The sequence below is a fragment of the Phragmites australis genome, chromosome 18, assembly GCF_958298935.1.
Source record: "Phragmites australis chromosome 18, lpPhrAust1.1, whole genome shotgun sequence".
Classification (NCBI taxonomy): Eukaryota; Viridiplantae; Streptophyta; class Magnoliopsida; order Poales; family Poaceae; genus Phragmites; species Phragmites australis.
Window position 1 is genome coordinate 27236274 of NC_084938.1, and position 20672 is coordinate 27256945.

At 45.4% G+C, this 20672-nt stretch overlaps 2 protein-coding genes across 4 annotated transcripts; both read right to left on the reverse strand.

The window, feature by feature from the left end:
* Positions 1-11472: 11472 nt before the first annotated feature.
* LOC133898287 (chitin elicitor receptor kinase 1-like) lies at positions 11473-18686 on the reverse strand. Of its 2 annotated transcripts, XM_062338915.1 has the most exons (11): positions 17636-18686; positions 16943-16979; positions 16554-16705; positions 15908-16098; positions 15614-15703; positions 14477-14570; positions 14244-14395; positions 14076-14170; positions 13838-13973; positions 13204-13302; positions 11473-11916 (listed from the first exon to the last, which is right to left on the reverse strand). In XM_062338915.1, exons 1-11 carry the CDS (start codon positions 18684-18686, stop codon positions 11752-11754), a joined length of 2262 nt encoding a protein of 753 aa, XP_062194899.1. In that variant the 3' UTR covers positions 11473-11751. The 2 variants fall into 2 exon arrangements, with proteins under 2 accessions (XP_062194899.1, XP_062194900.1); XM_062338916.1 differs by lacking the exons at positions 13838-13973; positions 14076-14170.
* Positions 18687-18782: 96 nt separating this feature from the next.
* On the reverse strand, positions 18783-20654 carry LOC133898289 (UPF0481 protein At3g47200-like). Of its 2 annotated transcripts, XM_062338920.1 has the most exons (2): positions 20315-20654; positions 18783-20281 (listed from the first exon to the last, which is right to left on the reverse strand). In XM_062338920.1, the coding sequence occupies exons 1-2, from the start codon at positions 20524-20526 to the stop codon at positions 18916-18918; spliced, it is 1578 nt and encodes a 525-aa protein (XP_062194904.1). In that variant the 5' UTR covers positions 20527-20654; the 3' UTR covers positions 18783-18915. The 2 variants fall into 2 exon arrangements, with proteins under 2 accessions (XP_062194904.1, XP_062194902.1); XM_062338918.1 differs by having other exon boundaries at positions 18783-20652.
* Positions 20655-20672: the final 18 nt, after the last annotated feature.

The following is a 20672-nucleotide window of genomic DNA, read 5'->3' on the forward strand; positions in this document are numbered from 1 at the left end:
TTAAAAATTAAGGTTTAATAGGTGCCAAATTCGACCATATGGTTATAATGAAAGTTGTATGCCTCAATGTTAGCTTTCCTATGGCGTTGGTCTTGTTCTTTTTGGTTAAGCAGTTTATCAGTTTTTGTTGAATCGGCATTGTTGTATGGCGAAGGTTAGTCTATTCGTCGTTGTCTCGTGCTTCGGTCTTCGACCTAGCTAAAAAAGGTTCTCGCTCGGTGTCTAAAAGTGCATCTAACTCTTAAGTGTGATTTTAGTAATTAATGATAATACTTATGAACTAACAATTATATTGAGAATTGTTATTAGGTTATTTTAAAGGAGATACATAAGAAATAAAGTATGAATTCATTGAAGAATGATATGAGATCAAAAGAAATATATTGTTGTCATTAAGCTTTTAGTGATGCTCATGAGAAGAAGGAGAAGCTCATGAAGATTGACAATAAAAGTGAATGCCAAATTGTTGTGAAGATCGAGTAACTTAGGGTACGAAATTGTCAATTAGGTTTTATGACTAACCCATATGCTTTGTGTTGGAGAGTGAGTTGGGGTTAGGTTTCATAAGAAGGTATGAGTTGAATTAAGATATTTAATATGCCAAGTTGGAAGAGTAAGATCAAAGTAATTTTAGTGGACAACTTATATGCTTGAATGCTCGCGGTTCATGCCTCGATGGTGAACAAAGTGAAGAGCGTGAAGATCCCGGATATAAAGTGGCTTTCTATGATAATATAGTGAAGGGTAAGCAATACTCGGCTACAATGGACCATCCGGTTGTGAAGGGCAAGCAAATGACTTGATGCTAAAGGACCAATGCAGTGGTAAAGGGCGAGTGAAGGCTTTGTGCCAATGGACCGCGTGAGGTCATAGGAAGCTATGGGTGATTCGCATCAACCACATGAACATCAAGAAGGGAAGCGAGGATGAACATCGTCATCATGCTTAAGTGAAGAGTTGATGACAAGCCTTAAAGAGTGAAGAGTTGATGACAAGCCTTAAAGAGCTATGAGAAGCATCATGATTTGAATAATATGTTCGTCAAGTCCGATGAGATTGCTCAAGGTAAAGGTATAACTAGAATATGTTTTCTAGTTTTGCCGATCTCAAGGAGTTTGGTGGGAGACTGGGTTGTAGGTATGCCACACTATCAAGAGGAACTATCGAAAGTGTTGCTCGAAAGTGTGGAAGTCTATGAATTGGGTTTCGGAGTGTTCCTAGTTTGATACAATGTGTTTGAGATCATTAATTTAGTAGGTATGTGTATCCTTCTGAATAAGCTTTTTGTAGAGTCCAAAATCGCCGAAATCGGACTTCGGGATCAAAAGTTATCGTCGTTTTTCAGAGAGTCAGTTATGCTGAACTCAAAGTTCTAGGTTAGATTTGGAAGTTCTGGGTAGACAAAAACTCCGAATAAGCTTTGGGTAAGGGTGCTCAGTTTTGGCTTTTTAGTTTTACCTGAAGTTCTGGATGATCTGGAACCTCCGGATTCTGGTGTCCTGCACCGGAACCTCTGGATGGAGTCTGGGTTGGGGTTCCGGGTTAGGCCAGAATGCCCTGTAACAGCTAGTTTCTGATTGTTGGGATTCTTAGGACCCGAAAGCTTCAGATTGTACCCAGAAGTTCATGGTTGTGCAAAATTTGCCCAATGGCTAGTTTTTGAGAGTGGGGTATAAATATCTCTTGTCCTCCTCGCGTGGAGGAGATTACTTAGTTGGCTTTGTGCTAGTGGTGTGAGGTGTTTTGAACTTGGTGTTCTACCTTTGAGTGCTCCCTCTCCCTCTCTAACAAGATTTGGTGAGAATCAAGCCTTGGTGGCTTAGTGAGGAGAGAGAGAGAGAGAGGTGTGAGAGGGTGTTGTGCTTTGGTAGCCCATGGATTGCCGCATAGGTTACATGTGTTTGAGCAATTGGCGTTGATCGTGCGCGAGTTCATAAATTTGTTACTCTTGGAGCTTGGAGCTCTTAGGCGGCTAGACATCACCGACGAGCACTCAAGGTTGTGGTGTGCAGCGGGAAGTTTGTGAAGGCTTGTATTTTGCCTCTGCAAGGGAAGAAATTGTCACCTCCCAAAATGTTAATTATGTAATTAAGCATGCATAATCATCATGGCGTTATGTTTCTACATATTTATTTATTAAGTCTAGCTAAACATGTTTTAAAAGTATTTTGAAGATGGTTCATAGCTCTTTAGGAAACCCTAAATACATCGAGAAGAAGAAGAAAAGAGAAAGGAGAGAATTAGAAAAATTCAACAAAAGATCCCTCTCGCGGTCTGACTGAGTCTCATTGCGGTCTGACTGCCACTGGCAGACACGTGGGCTTGCCACATGGTCTCCCGCGGTCTAACCGGGAGCTCTTGAGGTCTGACCGCCAGCGCCAGAGCCACTTAGGGGGGGTCGATCACTCTCCCTCACTCTCTCCTCTCTTTTTCCTCCCTCGCCATCTCCCTCACTCAAGCCCTAAAGAGAGAAGGAGAGATCCGATCGACGTGTTTGACGACTGAAGATTGAAGGAAGGAACTCCTCCAAGCTTCCCGAAGGCTTCCCCGAGCTCTTCCCCCTCTTCTCCCTCGCCGAAGACACGTTCCTTTCACCTCGAGCTCATCAACCACTCTGGAGCCCGATCCACAAATCGGAGCTTCCCCGGAGCTTTCCAACCTGCTAGGAAGTTTCCTGACACTAAGGTGAGACGTCTCCTACCGTTTTCTGTCGTTCCCGGGCTCTAATCGATCCTCATGTCATTTAGGCCCAAACTCAACCCTAGCTTAGACCCTATTCATGGAGTTTTCCAAGTTTGGCTCAGTGAATTTCATCTAAACCACTCTAGAAGCACTCCAATAGTCTCCTAGAGCTTTTCAGTACCCTTCACGGTAGAAAGACTCGCCAGAGCCTTCGTCGACAGCCTCACAAAGGTGCCGCCAGCAGGGTTCCAGCGGTCTGATAGTCGCTCAGGCCGATCTGACCGTCAGCTGTTGGTCCGACCTCCATCATACCATCGGTCTGACCACCATCATACCATCGGTCTGACCACCAAGGCCCTAAACTCTCTGCATACCACCGGTCTAACTGCCACCACAACGTCGGTCTAACCGCCAGCTATGCAAAGCTATATGACCTTAGGGCGTCTTATCCGAGGTTCAAACCTTTTCCAACTCGAGTTATTTGTTGATCTTTTGCAAATATTTTCGAAACACGGCGCTCTACTATTATTCGAGCATGCATCATGTGCACACTTTTCCGTCGTTTGTTTATTTATGCGATGCATTCTTGATTCATTTAGAGAGTGTGATGGTGACGGTCCAAGTGGTTGAAGGTGATGTCGAACTTTCGAAGTTCTATGAGTGCTACGCAGGTAGCATCAGGCAAGCACCGGAGCAGCAAGGAAAGCATCTAAGCATACTCAACCTACTACTTTGGATCATATGATGTCTAATTTGATAGATTATGCTATGGGTATGTTTGCATGGTTAGCGAGACGATATCGGGTTTATATAGGTAGAACCTATGTTGATTGCATTACTTCTACCTTGAATTATTGATGATCCTCATCCTTGTAACCTAGATTAACAATGTTGACGTCTAACTCAAAAGGTTAATCAAAATACTTAGCAATGCATAAGTCTTTCGGTAGAAGTCAAGCGATGGTTCAACCATTATTCGCGAGCTTAGGGCTTATTTATTGATTCACAATGGTAATGACATTGGGATATATGAGTTGTGAGGATGAGACGAAATGTGGGTGGTGCTAGGGATAGGTCGGGAGAGGAACCCAGATGTCATAGACCGCTTGCATCGTTTAAGCACCATCTGTCGGTGGCATTGGCTTTAACACTTTTCATACTAACCACATGTCCATCTAATGGTAAGATAATACGATTATCATACGTCGTGCTGACGCTTGTCTTGTGGCCCTATGACGCGTAAGAAAAAAAAAAGGAGAAACAAGGTGGCGGGGAACCGGAGGTGTCTGTGACACGCTCACGGTAACCCCGGTGCCATAGGGACATGCGCAAGTGGGTAGTTCTGGGTATGAGAAAGGTTGACACGAGTACCCCTTGTGTGGGCCTGTGTGGTCACGCAAGCTGAATGATCCTCGAGTCATGTGGGTAAAGTTGTATCCCTACAGGGTGTAAGGATAATTCGAATTGCCACGTTCTCGATCATGAGCATGCTTCTGTCCATCAGCATTGGTCGTAAAATCACGAATGTGGGATGATGTGGTATGGTATGTAGGGTATGGATAGAGATGTTCGGTGATGAATTATTATTGATTCCAGTTACACATATGTTCATGTTGATAGATACATGATAAAAGGGTATATTTGGTTAAGTGTAGATGCTCACATATTGTGTCAAAATTGCTTTCGATATGAATTCACTTAACCTTATGGGCGATCCATGCCAATATCCAAATTCAAAATTCTTGGAATCGGGTTATTTATATGTATCAATTATGTATTAAGTCTTGCGAGTACCTCCGTACTCACGCTGCTCTTTCAGGTGCTACCAACGAGGAGAAGGTAGTGTTTGGCTACTTTACGCTCGCCGATGTAGGTGCGGGAATGAGTAGTGCAAACTACTCGAGTGACGATGTTTTGGGGTGGCGCCTTAGGGCAAATGGCGCTACTCATCTTTTGTTGTTCATAGATGTTATTTCTTCCGTTGCGTAGTTTCTAGTTTTGATTAGGAGATGAACTGTTCTTATCCTCCTAGTTCTTTTTTGCTGTAAATTGTAATAACTCAAATGCTTGTAATATAATTTCATTACTCACTCTTTATCAAGTTTTGTTGTGATGTTATATGTTGGAAAAGCGCGTGTTCCGATCTTGTGCACAAAACACATGACGGGACTATCAGGATGGTATTCTGGTTAATCATTGTAGTCGTAATTATATAAATGATTGACTTAATGATTAATTAGAATACTATTTAGACGTTTCCTCACAAAAATCAAGAGTGAAAGCCCAAGCTCAAGTGTGACCGAGCTTGGTGAGGAAAAGGATTAAAAAAGATCTGGCTCAAGTGTATCCGAGTCCCTCAATAGAGACGTAGGAACCTCAAATAGAGGTGTCCGAACTTCGGTAAAAAATCAAGTGTCTCCGTGTCTTCTTTACTTTTGTGTTTATTTGCTATATGCTTGCTTGCAATTCGTTCATTCTCCTTTTGCATATTTTGTGTAGAATTGAATTGCATACTTGTACCTATATTTATGATATCAATTCTTGAATCCTCTTGCATATCTTTCTTAGAATTGTTATGTGTGTCTATCACCATAGGGTTTCAATCCACCACACTTCATTTAGGGTGTTAGAGCACTAGTTGAACCCAGCGTGTTTAGGTTCTGAGTTGAACCTAGAAGTTCCGTATTAAACTTAGAGGTTCCGGATTCTGTATAATCCGCTAAGAAGTTTTAATTTTATAGGAACACCTATTCACCCTCTCTAGGCGACATCAGTACCCTTTTAGTGTCTTGCAAGAGAAGTGATAGATGTTTTTCCGTAACCTTTGGTTGTTGTGTTTGGGGAGTTTTCGGGTGTAGGAGCGTGTCTCCTTTTGTTTTTTTTATTATTGCGGCATTTTGGTGCTAATTCATACATTTGTTTAGGTGGTTCCGCTTCGAAACGCAGCTAGTTCCCGCCTTTGTCATCATTAAAGGCAAGTGAATGAAGCGGATGGCTATGATTTACCTTGTTATTTGGTTACCTCTATCTTTTAATTACCACACTTACTAATAACTTATTAAACTAAATGTGAGTATGTGACTTACTTTCTGCCTTATGAAGAATTGATGTTTTTCCTGGATTACGAAGTAAAGAAAGTGAGATATGTCCTCTCTCTTGTAGTTATTTATATTTCTAGAATGTGAAGCATGAAGTACATATCTATGTTGAAATTATGTCCTTCAATTATTCATGACGTTTTAAATTTACTTTCTGAAGTTTACTTGAATTCTTGAAGAAGTGAAGTAAGTGAGATTTGTCGCCTTGAAGTTGTTCATTTATTATAATGTGCAATATTGAAAGTTATATTGTTACCTATGCATGAAGCATGTTATACCTATGTATGAAAACATATGTTACTCGAGAAGAGGTACAGTGCACACCCTTATGTTACCCGAGGAGGGGTAAGGGTGATGAAGAGTATGGCATATACATACATATGTATTCATATGGATGTCTTTACTTTAATCGCTTTACTATTATTTTTATATTGCAAGGAAGTCTTTAATACTATTTTAGTTTAATAATGCTATGGTGAAACATAGCTAGCGGATAATAGCATGTTGCCGTTGTTGTATTGTCAAGTTTAATTATGTTTTTTTAGATATTGTTAACCTGTTCAGCTTATTATCTTTTTTAAGATGAACATTTAATTAACTGTAGCTAAATATCTTGTTAAAATAATTCACTTGCTGAGATTCGAAAATCTCAGCCTTGCTATCTTTCCAGGTATGCCTTGAGGTGATGTCACGTTTTGCACGAACGCCTCTACTTTTGATTTAGTTATGTTGTGTTATCAATTTAGACTTTTAAGTTGTTTGTTATATGTTTGTCTGGTTATGGCATGGATGTATGATTGAGGTATGTTCCTCGTTTGCTAGGATATTTACTATTGTTAGTGTGATAATATTTGTATCTATCGTTATGTGATGTTTGGTCAGTTATACCTCTAGTTACAGGGGAGATGCTGCTGAAATTTTCTAATTTGGTGGGCTCGTATATTAGTTTGGTAGCGCCACTATCTATGGCAGATTGGGTGGACTAACCCTGCATCAAGACTGACCCTGCATCATCCGCTTGTGTTCTTCTCCGAAATTCTACTTCTTTTTTCCAGTATAAAGGCTCTGTGAACAAGTTTCTAGAAGCTCGGGTACTCATTGGCTGAGAGAATATTGAAAGTCCCGAGTTCAAACCTTCTAAGAAACAGTCTTGTTTCTTCTCATCGGTGTCCACATCTCCGGGGGGCATAGCGGGATAGCTACGTGAATTTGGTAAGGTATTCACGCACTGACATTGGACCTTGCTGTAATCCAAGAAACTTCTTTCATTTCAGTTTCACTTCCTCTGCTGGTACGTGGTGTTTGCGGAAACTGTCATTGAATTCTCTCCAGGTGATCTCTTGTGGGTCATCATGGGCTGCAGTGTAAGCTACCCACCAATCTGAAGCTGGTCCTACAAGCTAGTGAGAAGCGAAGAGGACTCTTTCCCTGCCTATGCACTGAGAAATCTGCAGCTTACTCTCAATCGTCTTGAGCCAATCGTCAGCGTCCATTGGCTCGACTGCCTGTGCAAACGTAGGTGTCTTAGTGCTCAGGAAGTCCTTTAGCTTGTTCTGCGACTGCATTTGCGATGGCGGTGGCGGTGCCTGATAAGCTGGGGGTGCATGTTGAAGTCTTGCCATGGCTTGCGCCAGTCTCTGTAGAATCTGATTATGCGCGGTCATCATCTGCATTGGGTCCATTGGGTTCCGGTTGGTTCGCCTGTTCCATGAGGGAAAGCCATCTTGGTTGTCGTCCTGGGGGTGAGCATTGGGGTTATCGCCTTTAGCGTTGTTCCTGTTGGTGGTAGCATTGTTCACATTCCTTGTGTTCACCATCTGACGGTTACCAAGACATGAGATTGGGAAACGAGAATAGGGCAAGGACAGATGAAGCATAACGAAGAACTCATAGGCTAATATATATAGATCAAAGACGGATACAACTGCGAAAGACAAGCTTTCACATCGCATCGACACACACAAAGCAAACCTAACACACAAGCTCACAGCATCGAAAGCAAACAGGTCCATTACATCATAAAACAAACGACTCTAAACGACACTAAACTGCTACTAGGTGGAAAATTTCTAGCTTAGGAACTATCGCCACCCTCAGAAAGGTCCTGCGGTGCAACACGCAGAGCTGCGTCAAGGCGGAGCTTCTTACGGGAGAGAGAACGGGGCAACTCTGGCTCAAGCCTCTCCTCTGGTTCCGCCTCTGAGTCATCAGTCATCATAGCCTGAAGGGTGTGAATCCTCTCCTCTGCCTTGGCGAGCCTCAGGTGCACGTCGTGTAGCTCGTCAAGGGCTTCGTCTAGCTCCTAAGTCAAGGTGTCAGTGAGGTGAAGCTGCTCCACCAGTCTGGCATCACCATCCCTATTGGTGCCGGCAAAGATAACCTCAAAGTTTCCACTCCTACGCTGCGGGTAGAAGTTGTACTGTGTAGTCTGAATAGTGACAGGGTACTCTGCACAGATGACTGAAAGTGCCTGGCGAGCTGCGTCATAGATCACAGCTGCAAAAGTCTCTCTCGGTGCGAGGGCTGAATGGATCTTGCGCACCCTGTGGCCATCGTTGTTCGGGAACTTCTCAAAGACGATCACCTCTACCATCCAAGCGTAGCCATAGCCGTTGAGCAGGGTCTTGATTCCCTTGTAGATCGGGGCCTCCTGATAGCCCATACCCTCGAGATCGTCCAAAGATTGCAAGGAAACTCCCCGCCTAAAGTCTAGAAGAGTGAAACTCCACGGGCAGCTGAAACGCCCAAGTAGCCTCTGCGAGAGCTCTAGCAGGAACAAAGCCTCGAACTTGCTTGTGGGGCATCTGTTTCGTGCGGGTCATCTAAAATTTTGAAAGAGAGAGAGGATTCAATAACCATTTTACAAAGATTATATAAACAACAGCAATAGAAAGGAGAACAGAAATGAAACGAGTAGAGTAAAACATTTTCAGAAACTAGTTTTTGATAGAGATGTGTCCTTAATAACGACCATTTCTAGCTAGGCTTGCATCCTACGGTCAACACGGCTCTGATATCACCTCTTGTCACACCCGGTTTCAAAAGAATAAACCAGATGTATTCCACAAGTATGCCAGAATTAAGTTTCATACAAACTGTGACTTCATAAGTGATAACATAATAGTGTCATTACATAACGATAAGATTCATTATAAAATAACTCGTAGGTCTTAAAGAAAACACTAAGATAACTTCCAACGGTAGCGGGTTTCCCATCCATCCACAGGCATTTTCGGGGGAGCGCCAGCCTAGAATATAGTCTTCAGGTAAAAAACTTCCTTCACCTAGAACTCAACTCCATTGACCAGGATGTCTTGGAAGCCCTCATCTTCTGAGCAGCATCAAAAGGTTGGCAGAAGGCAAGCGTGAGTACGTGTAGTACTCAGCAAGTGTGAAAAAATATGACATGAAGGCTTAAGGTAAGAAAGGCTTAACTCATGTTTACTGTATCTATGTCATCCTAATCTAGGACTAAAAAATAACTTAGCAATCCTATTTACTATGTGTGACGATACCAACATTAAAGGGACAGCTCATCGGATTCCATCCGACTACCAGACTCACCAGATATCCCATATCCGGTTACCAAATCATCGAGGTACCACCATCTGACTACCCAAAACCAACCATCCAAGACCCCCACTAATCACGAAGAAGTCTAAGCCTGCTCTTGACTGTGAGCACGGCTGATCGATCAGTTTTATACTCAGCAGAGTCTGCACACTTTATCCACGAGTCGTGATCAACTCTTTTGCAGGTGCCCGTCGGTACCTTACACACTTCCGATGTGTGTGCCTATAGATCACTACAAGGCCTTTACAAGGTGCCTCCAAATCTGTAAACACCCACTAAAGCTTCACCGCTAACAGGGATTTCATCTACTGCAGAGACTCCCTCTTGTGCCACTCAACCGCCCACTGGTGTGCACAGAATAAGGAGGACATCCAATTAATCAGCCAGGCCGTACCATTAAGCCTCATGGTTATGACGGGTTACATGTCCATGAACCGGTCCTTATGATCTAAATCAGGTACTTGCACATCGCCCAATGCTCACACAACAGCCATACCAACCAAACCAATTTGCCTAGATCCCTATGTTCCATGTTGCTACAAAAGATTACCTAAACCAGCTCATATTGCATAGATCATTAATCAAATGAACATTTATCCTACCTGACTTGACAACACAACTAAGCATTTCTACCCTTGACACCCAACTACAACACCGGCGACAAGGATAATCATGAAAAATACTAATAAACTCTAAACATGGGATTCATATTGACAAAAGCATGCAATTAGAAAGCAAAAGACACACTTTTCTACAATTAAATTGATCAAGGACGCTTGCCTTCAACAGCTGATTGCTCAAACTCTTTAAAGATCTGGTCTTGCAAGCTCACGTATTGCTCGTCTCCTGTTGCAACTGCGCACACCAGAAATAAGCAAGTACAAACATCTAAGAATAGTACACTAAATGGAAGCAAAGTGCTATGAAAAGCATACTAACGGATAATACTCGCTGCTACGACCGTGTGAACACAAGAATCGCCTAAAACGGAGCTATAACAGAAAAGTTATAAGGGTTTGAATCTTTAGGGGCCTTTCTGAAGAAGAACAAGGGCTAAGTTATAGAAACAAAAAATTCTAGGAACTTATTTGTAAAATTTTAGGGACCTATATGCAATTAAATATAACTATATGGGGTTAAAAGTAAAATTACAATGGTTGAAAAGGGTCTTTTGTGAAAACAGAAAATTTTTGGGGCCTAAATGTAAAATTACCTAATTTCAGATATTTAAGGATTTATTTTGAATTGAACATCCTAATTATTGCATTAGCAAGCTGACTGGGCTCGGGTGGGTGATGTGGCCGATACGTGGAAGCCACGTAGCGCTGACGTGTACCACGAGTGATGACAGGGATTATGTGACACGTGGCATGATCTTACTGGTTTGTGAAGGGGTATGAGCTGGTTTAATCGTGGCTGCTCATCTACGATCGGACGACATAGGGTGAAAGGGGGGGGGGGTTTGGCGACCAGCGACGACAGGAAAGCGACAGTGCCGCCATAGATTTCGTCGGAGCATCTCCGGTGACGGAGATTGGAGCTCGAAGGGAAGGTGCTTCCGGTGGCGGAGGAGCAAAGCCGAGGGGTGGGACGCACTCCTCGAGGTCCAGCGGTGCTAATGGCGACCTCAGATGCACCGGGAAAGGTTTGGACGCGGCGGTCGGTGACAGCAGAGCTCCTCACCGGTAATGGCGCTCGGTAAAGGTGAGGGGCGGCGGTGTTGGGTGAGAACGGGAGAGCGAGGGTGGCTAAATAGGCGCGAGAGGCCGGCGGTTGCGAATTGTGGGCACACGGCGCAGATGGCGGTTGCACCCGGCGTGGGCATGGGAGAAGCAGAGAGAAAGGGATGACAAACAGGCTCAGGCTGTCGGCGAGAGAGATGAGTGGGTTAAGCCAGGCTGTGCTGCGCGAGAAGACGGCCGAGCCGCATAAAAAACAAACGGGCGTCACATGAGTATACAGTTTCATGGTACTATGGTTCCAGATCGAGAAAACACTCCGCAATCGGGTGCATCCTTTTCAGTGCCTCAAACGCATGTTTCCATCAGCTCCAGTCACAACACTTTTGCAACGGAAAACGCGAGATGGGTAGGTAGATGATATCAGGCACAAAGCTGGATTATCTACAAAACATCCTTTATTTCCATTCCCGTGTAAAAATCGAACATCTTACAGGTAACTTACACGTGCCCTGCTGACATACACTAGATATACACTGGACTCGCACGGCTCTCCAAGAACAGAAAGAAAGAAAACAAGACGAGGCGAGACGAAATCCAAGACCAACAGAAGAAATTACGTTGTAAATAGCTACTATGGCGCTGCCACTCTGCCCATCTGATTGGCAACCGGCATCAGACAACTACAGATGAGCCTCCCCTTAATACTACAAACACAATCATCTCCCGGACATGAGGCTGACCAGACCTTGGTTCTCCTGGATGGAGTTCATGTCCCATAACTCACTGGTCGATGAGAGTGTCATCAGCGCCACGACTACGGACCTCATTGTGGGTCTCAACTTGGGGTCTTCCTGCGTGCAAGCCCTTGCAAGGGCTGTCACCTGCAAAAGACAAACGATGTGTTAGGCTGGCATATTTTGCAAGACATAGCAAAGAGGATTAAAGGTAATTTTGCAGCAGCATCTAAATAATCAAGATCTGGTGAACCAATTTTGTTGAAGTATAAATAAATTGCTCACATTTCCTCATTAACTTAGCATTTTGGGTAAGTTAGTCGGTTTATGCAGCTTAATATGGTATCAGGACTAGAGGTCTCGAGTTTGAGTCTTGATGGATGCAATTAAAAAAATTGCAACCGACTCTTATTTCCACGTCTAAGGCCTGAGAAAGCCTCTATGTGCGGGAAGTGTTGAAGTATAGGTGAATTACCTATATTTTCCTATCAGCTTAGATTTTTTTTTGGTGAATTAGTTGGTGCATAAAACTTAATAGGGTATCCATGTACCGACCAACTCACCCAAAAGTCTAAATTAATAGAAAAATATGGACAATTTACTTATACTTAAATAACCCCCCCCCCACCCCCCCACACACACACACATGGAGACTCCCTAATGCCTCAGACGTGAAAATAGGAACTCGAACTCGAGACCTCTGCTCTTGATAGAGAAAGATGGGCAATTCACCTATACTTCAACAAATCCATCCTTCTTTTCATCGCTTTACAATTAGTGAACCTCAATGATAGTGAAGACACAATCATATGGAAGTGGGGCCCTGATGGTCAATACTCGGCCAGATTTGCATACAACGTGCAGTTTAGTGCTAGTATTCCTAACTCCTGAGCCTCTACCATTTGGAAAGCAATGACTGAGCCTAAATGCAGCTTCTTTGCTTGGCTTGTCATGCACTCATGCATAACAGAGCACAAACTGCAGATGTGCTTGCTAAAAAGAACTGGCCTCACAACCCCACCTGTCGCTTATGCTACTGTGAGCAGGAAACGGTACAGCATTTAAAGTGTGTAAGTTTGTGGAGGCTGTTTGGGATCGAATCACTTCAAATTTACACTTGCAGCAGTATCAACCTACCACAATGGCGAAGAAAATTCCTTCATGTCTCAAACGCCATTATGGACGAAATCAGGCTCCTCCAAGCGTTGGCCGGCGATGTACTGATGGTCTCCTAGAATAGATTTTTGCATATGTACCCTTTATTTTGTAGCTGTTTTTCCTTTTGATGTAATCTTGTTTACCTTCTTTCTTTTCAGCTCCGTAATTTGGTAATTGGACCTCGTTTCTATCTTAATTTATGGAGGCAATTCTTCCGCCCGTCTTGTCAAAAAAAAAAAATGCAGCAACATTACTCAGCCTGTGCGTGGTTCTAACCTTGAGAATGGAGTCAATGGGATAATCCTCGCCTAGCACCGGATCAATCAGATTCTGAAGGCCTTCCTTTGGATCCGGTCTGTTGAGAGCCTCTTCAAACTGCAATTTTTAGTATGGTGATTTGTGAGTCACTCAAAGGCTGTACAATTGCTTTAAGCAGGAAATGATTGAACTGCAGCAAGCATCCAAAGCCTGTACTATTGCTTTGGAAGCGTAAGTGTTACAGATATGCTTGCAATAAAATACAAAAAAAATTTGCCCTGTTGTCTATTGCCTAAACATCCACGAACACGTGACAACAAATGAGAAATGCAAGGTCAAAAGTACGCCTCATATAAACATGAAACTCAAAGGAATAACAGATGATGAGGTCAAAACAATTATTCAGAACTGAATGTACTAAGAGCTAATGCACGCAGATATTACACTGGGAAATAAAAACTACCATAATTGAAATGTGAAACTAAAGAGCAGACAGTTTTTACTTCCTTGAGAAATTGGCCAGGACCTCTGGCATTTACTAAATGAGAAAGGCAGCCGAGCCAATACTAGAACAAGAACCAGTGTGTAACCAGGCCACTGGCATGTTCCCTTGAAGTGGAAAGTAAAAAGGTTGATTTAGCAGGACAATTACCAGATAAATCAATCCCTTTGAATCACTAGCAGACTCAGTTGATCTGACAATAGCTTCTTTAGCTGAAATAAGTTCATAAAGAACAACGCCAAACGCATAGACATCAACCTTTGGAGAAACGTCACCATAAGCATATCTGGAAACGTCATATCCCATATAAGTCAACATTTATCACAGATGCTAGTGTTCTGCAGTTTGCATAAATATGCAATGACACATATACATTTAAGACACATACTCTGGAGGCATGTAACCAAATGTACCAACAACTCCACGTGTGGTCAGTGGTGTATTACCAACTTCTGTAAGTTTTGTTAAACCAAAATCTGCAACCTGGATCGTAGCCAAAATTATTACATGAAGGATGCGGAACACATTTTAAGAAAAATCCATGAATTATTCCAACCTTTGCCCGGTAGTTCTTGTCTATCAAAATGTTTGCTGATTTGATATCCCGATGTATGTATACTGGAACAGTATGCTCATGAATGTACTCAAGACCTCTTGCTGAATCTAGTGCAATTTGAACCCTGGCAGCCCACGACAGAGGCTCATAACCTATATAAAGGTGTATGGAGATTAATTTGCAGGAAGCATCAGAATAGGCATAGCCAGCTGATCTAAGAGGCGACACATTACCAGTTCTACGCAAATGCTGGCTTAAGTTTCCATTCTCGATATACTCGTAGACAAGGAACAAAGAACTCTCAATGCAATAACCAATCAAGCGCACCTGTGTGAAATAAACATTGAGAATGGCAGCAAAAAGAAAAATATAAGGATTAACCTGAATGAATATAACAGGGAAATTACACGACTGTTCCCACCTACCTACAAAAAAAACGATACTATTTTGGTACAACTGGAATACAAGGATAAAAAGGCCAAACCCATATATTTCCTCAACTCACAACAGAAGACGGTAAGGAACTACACTCAGCCTTACTGAGTGACAAAATCACTTTAATCTAAGTGACGTGAAAAATATTAATATGCACAATCTTCACGTACAAGGGTGATGTCATTCATCATCAGCAAGTGAATAACACACAATTTCATCCAGAAATGATATTGAGATTTGTGGCACTCTTTTTTTCTCAACCACGGTGAGGAGACGTTCCCCGGGCTTTGATTTTTTAGGTAGGGGGGGTACCGAACCCTGGCTGGCCAGGATCACACTGAAACCAGATTTCTGAGGGAAGTACCCGCTGCCAGCACCCGGGTTCGAGCCCGGGTGGGTGGCCTCCTCGACGGGAGGCTCTACGAACTGAGCTATCGCTCACTCTTTCCCAGTGAAACTGTGACTTGTAAATGTTAACAATAAAGAAAAGCAGTTCATCTAGGCATACAACCCTCAGTCCCTCACCATTGTGCTCTTGAGAGTTCTGATGCAAACCTACAATTAGTGCTACCTGACATTCAGGTAAAAGTTAATATTTTATCCCTAGGATGTTGAATTTTATAGTAACCTCACCTAGAATGTACATAAAAGTTATAATTCCACTGGAACTTTTTCTGCTCCGGTGCAAATAGAATTTAACTTTTATATGCACGAGTAAGTTGCTGTGTACTACATCAGAATAAGATGTATTTGACACTTGAAACTTCCCCTAAAAAGTTTCATCAAACAGCGACTTCTCCAAATATAAATGTATGCTGATTGACTATATATTGTGAGAAAGTAAAGGAAAATGTAAAGCAAACCTACGAGCAAAATTTAATATCTAATATGCCATCGAAGCAAAATAAAATAAAATAAACAAAGGAATCACTAACCAGATTCAGATGATGAACATGTGTCAAAACCTTTAACTCAGCAAGGAACTCGTTAGTAGCCTTCATATCCATTTTCTTTATGGCAGCTTTCTGGAGACGCCAAAGCAAGTCATTTCAAACGTAGAACAGATTGTAATGTTTGCATGGTCAGAATGCATGGACAATCACAGATTTATATTATTTTACTATTTGCGTGTACAAACTCCCATAGGAAGGCGGGAACATGTTTGTGGGTTTGTGGAATGCACTTTCGTATGTTAACTATCCACGCAACAACAAAAAGTTTGAACTAACCTCGCCTCTGAGCTCAGCATAATAGACAGCGCCAAAACCACCTTGCCCGATTTTATTACTCATGCTAAATCCCTCTGTGGCGTTAAAAAGTTCTTCATATGAGAACTCCACTGATTTGTCAACTGTAATTCCTGGAACTGGCGAGGCGCTATCAGCTTGACTGGTTGACAGTGTAACTTTATCCATGGATGCTGTAGTAGCGGGAGGAAAAATATAGTAGTAGTTCAGAAATAATAGAAGCTCCATTCCATTGTAGTTGTCAAGAAGAAAGACTGTTAAACAAAAAGGAAAAGAAGGGGAAAGAGGATAAAGTATTCAAGGTTCACTAAAACTCTCTCTGTGCTCAAAAGTTCTTATGGTTGCATCAAACATACCAAAGACTTGGCACATCAAACATACACATAGGTCATAAACTTCTTTTACTCAACAAGATTTCCAGGTTTCTGAATGCACAAATAATTGCTTCACAGGGTAATTATCTGAGCACCAAAAGCATCGGAACCTCATACAACCAAAACCAACACCTATACTGATATTTAAAAAAGACAAAAAACAACAACTTACAACAGTGAAATCAGGGCTTAAGAATGCTTTTCTACAAAATATGTTAAAAGAATAACTTTCCACTGCAGGGTAGAATCATTACCAAGTTGGGTAGAACCTTCAGATGATGGAAGGAGGGTGGCCTTTTTCGCCTTTCTTCGCCTATAAAATATGATATATAACAAGACACCCAGGAGCAGTGCAACAACAACACCCACAACTCCTCCTGCTATAGCTCCTGCAGATGCTCCATTTCCTGGCCCGAGTGGATGAGACTTGGCAATGAGTAAAAAATCACAATTTTCTCAAAAGAATCACAGGCATCCAGTTTCTCTTGCAGAAAGCCTTCATGCAAAAGCATAATTAGCTCGCTAAAGGACAGAGGCTGCCTGTACTGCACAAGATGAGGATACTTATCAGCATGAGTGCACAAGAGTTAACAATATTCAAGTGAATAATATTGCAAGACAATATAGCAGGCAGAGCACTTACCCTGGTGATTTTAGAGGACGGTAACTTCCACTGGGATCTGGAACACCAAACAATCAGTGAGCAAGACAAGATCAATCGATCAGACCATATAGTTGATGCTAACAGCGTTGTCAAGCAAATAGATGCAATAAAATAACTGCAATCAATTGAATCAAGCCAGCAAAATGTAACCCTGTAACTCATACTATCAGGCATCAGCAAATGCATTGAGGATTTCACTGGAATTTGTCTATCGAATTGTTCTAGGGCAGTTTGAGCCTCCCAAATAGACCAGGAAACGTTTCCTTATTGAGTAATTGTGCATGCAGAAATGCATGAACCAACATATGGAATCGGTAACATAAATCAAACGTCAACCAATTTGTGAAAGTAAATGCATGGCAAGGAATATGTGTCTCCACGGTGACATAACCAATTCAATTGCAAACACAACCAAAGCAAATGCAAGTTCCTCCCAAATAACACATCCGAATCGACTTCATGGACCCAATCCAACACCCCGCAACAAACTAAGAGCAGAACACTTTTATTTCTAGCTACAAGCTTGCAGCACCAAAACAATTGGGCACAGAAATCTAATTCCTTGCGGTAAGAACTACATTTCTAGCCAAACCAAGCTAGAATTGAACTGAATTATCCACGGTTCACATCACACAACAGCAGCAGCATCAACAAACAGTAACAAGTCCTCACCTTTGACAGGGATATAGACGATCCCACTCCCCGTGACGCCGTCCATGCCAGGGTTATACTTCCTGAGCAGGTCCATCTGCGACGTTGACGAGAAGCCGTTGTTCGCCGCGACGGAGGTGAGGGTCTCCCCGCCCCTGAGCGGGTAGGTGAGGAACAGACCGTAGTCCTTCGACACCGCCGCGTCCCCGCAGGAGCAGTTAACGGTGACGTTCACCGTGCCGGTGTTAGGGATATTGTTTTCCGGGTAGCTGTTGGTGGCCTTCAGCCACTCGACGGTGGTGAGGTTGTTGAAGTGGTCGGCGATGCTGGTGTAGGTATCGCCGGTGGAGACATTGTAGGGGAGGGAGCCAGCCAGGTAGGTGGAGAAGGGCGCCCTCGGGAGCGCGAGGCAGCTGCAGGGGAAGTAGACGTTGACGCGCTGGCCGGCGGGGATGAAGTCCGGGTTGGGGTACGCGGGGTTGTAGGGCGTCAGGTTGTGGTAGTCGTTGATGCCGAAGAGTCCGGAGATGTAGGTGAGGGTCTGGTTCCGCGAGATGTAGTAGGAGCCTAGCGCGAGTCCGCAGCCGGAGCTGCAGCCGTCCCCCGCCGCAGCCGCGGCCCATGCCGCCGCGGCGAGGAGGAGGAGGCGCGTGAGGAGAGGACGACGCAGTGGCGCCATGGGGACGGCGAGGCAAAACCCTAGCCGCAAAAGCGGAGGGCCATTGGAGGACGAGGAGGGGGAGGAGGAGGTGCGGGGAGTCGGGGGAAGACGACGACGACGACGAGGAGCACGACAACGCGGAGGGAGGGAATTTGACTCCCGAGGAGGCGGCCTCCCGGTGGGCCCGACTAACGAGCACTCGGCAGTGGGTTTAAGTCGTGGCGCTGACAGGTGGGGTAAGATGGATGCTAGCGAATGCGAAGTGGACACGTGGCAAGGAGAAGGTGGCCCCACCACGTTCCGCGGTCTGACTGGGGAGGCGCCGTGGTCAGAGACGGGGTCAACGGCGGCAGCGGTCGAAGCAAGCGTGTGCATCGAGAGATGCAGACGGATATAATCTGTTTGGGACATTGGAATTTCATGTGAATTTTAATCTCAGGAACTGCACACGAAATTTTTGGAGTATATATATATGGCTACATTATATTCAAAGCATGGTCTCAGCTCTCAAGCAATCTTGTCAGAAATGGCTTGAGCAATTATTTGGGATCGCAGGAAGAGTTTCGATGATACGCAATTACAAATTTACTCTTGCAAGAAGCATCGAGACGAGTGGTTGGTCGTGTGAATGCATGCTTGATTATCCCGGGCTGGGGTTGTAGTAGGGCAGCACGGTGTAGACGGTCTGCACGACGGTGAGGACGAGCAGGACGACGGCTGCGGCGGCGGACATGCTGGTCCACGGGTTGCTGAAGTAGTCGTGCACGAGCACGGCGCGGTGCCGGTTCCAGCTGCGGCCGCAGTACTCTCTGACGTCGCGGAACAGGTCGTTGTAGCAGTTGTTGACGAACTCCGGCGGCGGGCACAGCTCGCCGAGGTGCGAGTAGAACGCCGCCGTCTCCTCGTCCCCCTTCGTGAACACGCCGGCCTGCTGCAGGATCTCCACGTCGCGCTGCGCGTCCACCACCGACGCCATCAGCAGCACGTAGCTCACCAACCGCTGCAGCTCCCACCGGCCCCGGCTCTGCTCGTACGCCAGCAGATTCGCGAAGAGGGCTTGGTTGGTGTACCTATCCACGGCCGGGATCTCGAGCACGCCGTCGCGGCTGTGGAAGGTCACGTCCACCAGGCTCCGCGCCGACTTCTTGGCCCGGAACGTCACGCCGGCGTACTGCAGCTCCGACGCCGAACGCAACTGCCACGGTACGCGCTCGTCCACCGGCTTCGCCATCAACTCATCGAACGCGGCGTCTTCCTCGTCCTTGCTGCTGGTGCCGCTCTTGGCCCGGTCCTCCGGCGGCAAGAACCAGTGGTAGTACAGGTGCAGCAGGTGGTGGATCTCGCCGTCTGGGGATCGCGCGCTGTCGCCGTCCTTCGCGGTCCCGAAATCCACGGTGAGGTACTTGACGAGGAGGTTGGTGACGAAGTAGTCGCGGCCGAGGCCGCCGGTGGCGATGTCGTAGAAGCGCTCGATGACGAAGAAGGGGAGCTGGTTCTCGAGGAGGAAGAGGTCGTTGTACACGTTCTGCATGGCCCACGCGGCGTCGATGAGCGCGTCGTCGGCCCTGTCCTCGCCCTTGAGGAAGAACTCGACGACGAAGCAGCCGTCGAGGAGGAGCATCTCGGCGAACTCGTCCGCGGTCAGCGGCACGGGCTCCGCGTACCGGCGGCGCGCTTCGGGCTCCAGATCGCGCGCGGCGCGGACGTACGTCGCGAGCGGCGCGTCCGGGTTGCGCGCGAGGAGGTCGCGGAGGCACCGCCACTTGTGCTCCTCCATGGCGGCGAGGTGCCGGCCGGCGCCGCGGTGGAACGGGCCGATGGAGACCATCTGCGGCTCGTAGAGGTGGCGGTTGCGCTCGCGCATGGGCCCAGCCACGCGGAAGATGGTGAACGGCTCGCTCTCGTGCGCCTTCCCGGGCAGCGCGCCCAGGCGCTGCTCCATGCGCGCCGCCATCTCGACGGCCTCCGCGTCATCACACACCTCCTCCTCCTTCTCGACGGCACTGCTCTCATCCATCCGGCGCTGCATAGACGCCGACATCTCATCCTCTTCTACGTCCTCGTCGTTAGACTTCTCCCCGGCGCGTGCACTGGCCACGCCAGTGCTGCGGCTCTCATCGGCGTCTGTGCCTTTGTCCACGACGGTGCTGCTCTCATCGGTGGTGGCACCGCCGTGCACGTCCGGCGCGGCGGCGAAGGCCGGAGGGTGGTCTTTGGAGCCCACTAGCGGCTCCATCATGGGAGAGGCCATGACCCAGGCAGGCAGTAGAGGCGGGAAGGGGTTAAGCAAGCAAGCAAGACGCGTGGGACAGACCGGAAGCCTCCTTGTTAGACCATTGGAAGCACCGCTGGCTAAGCAAGGTCTTAGATTCCAATGTCCTTGATAGTCTTCGCTAC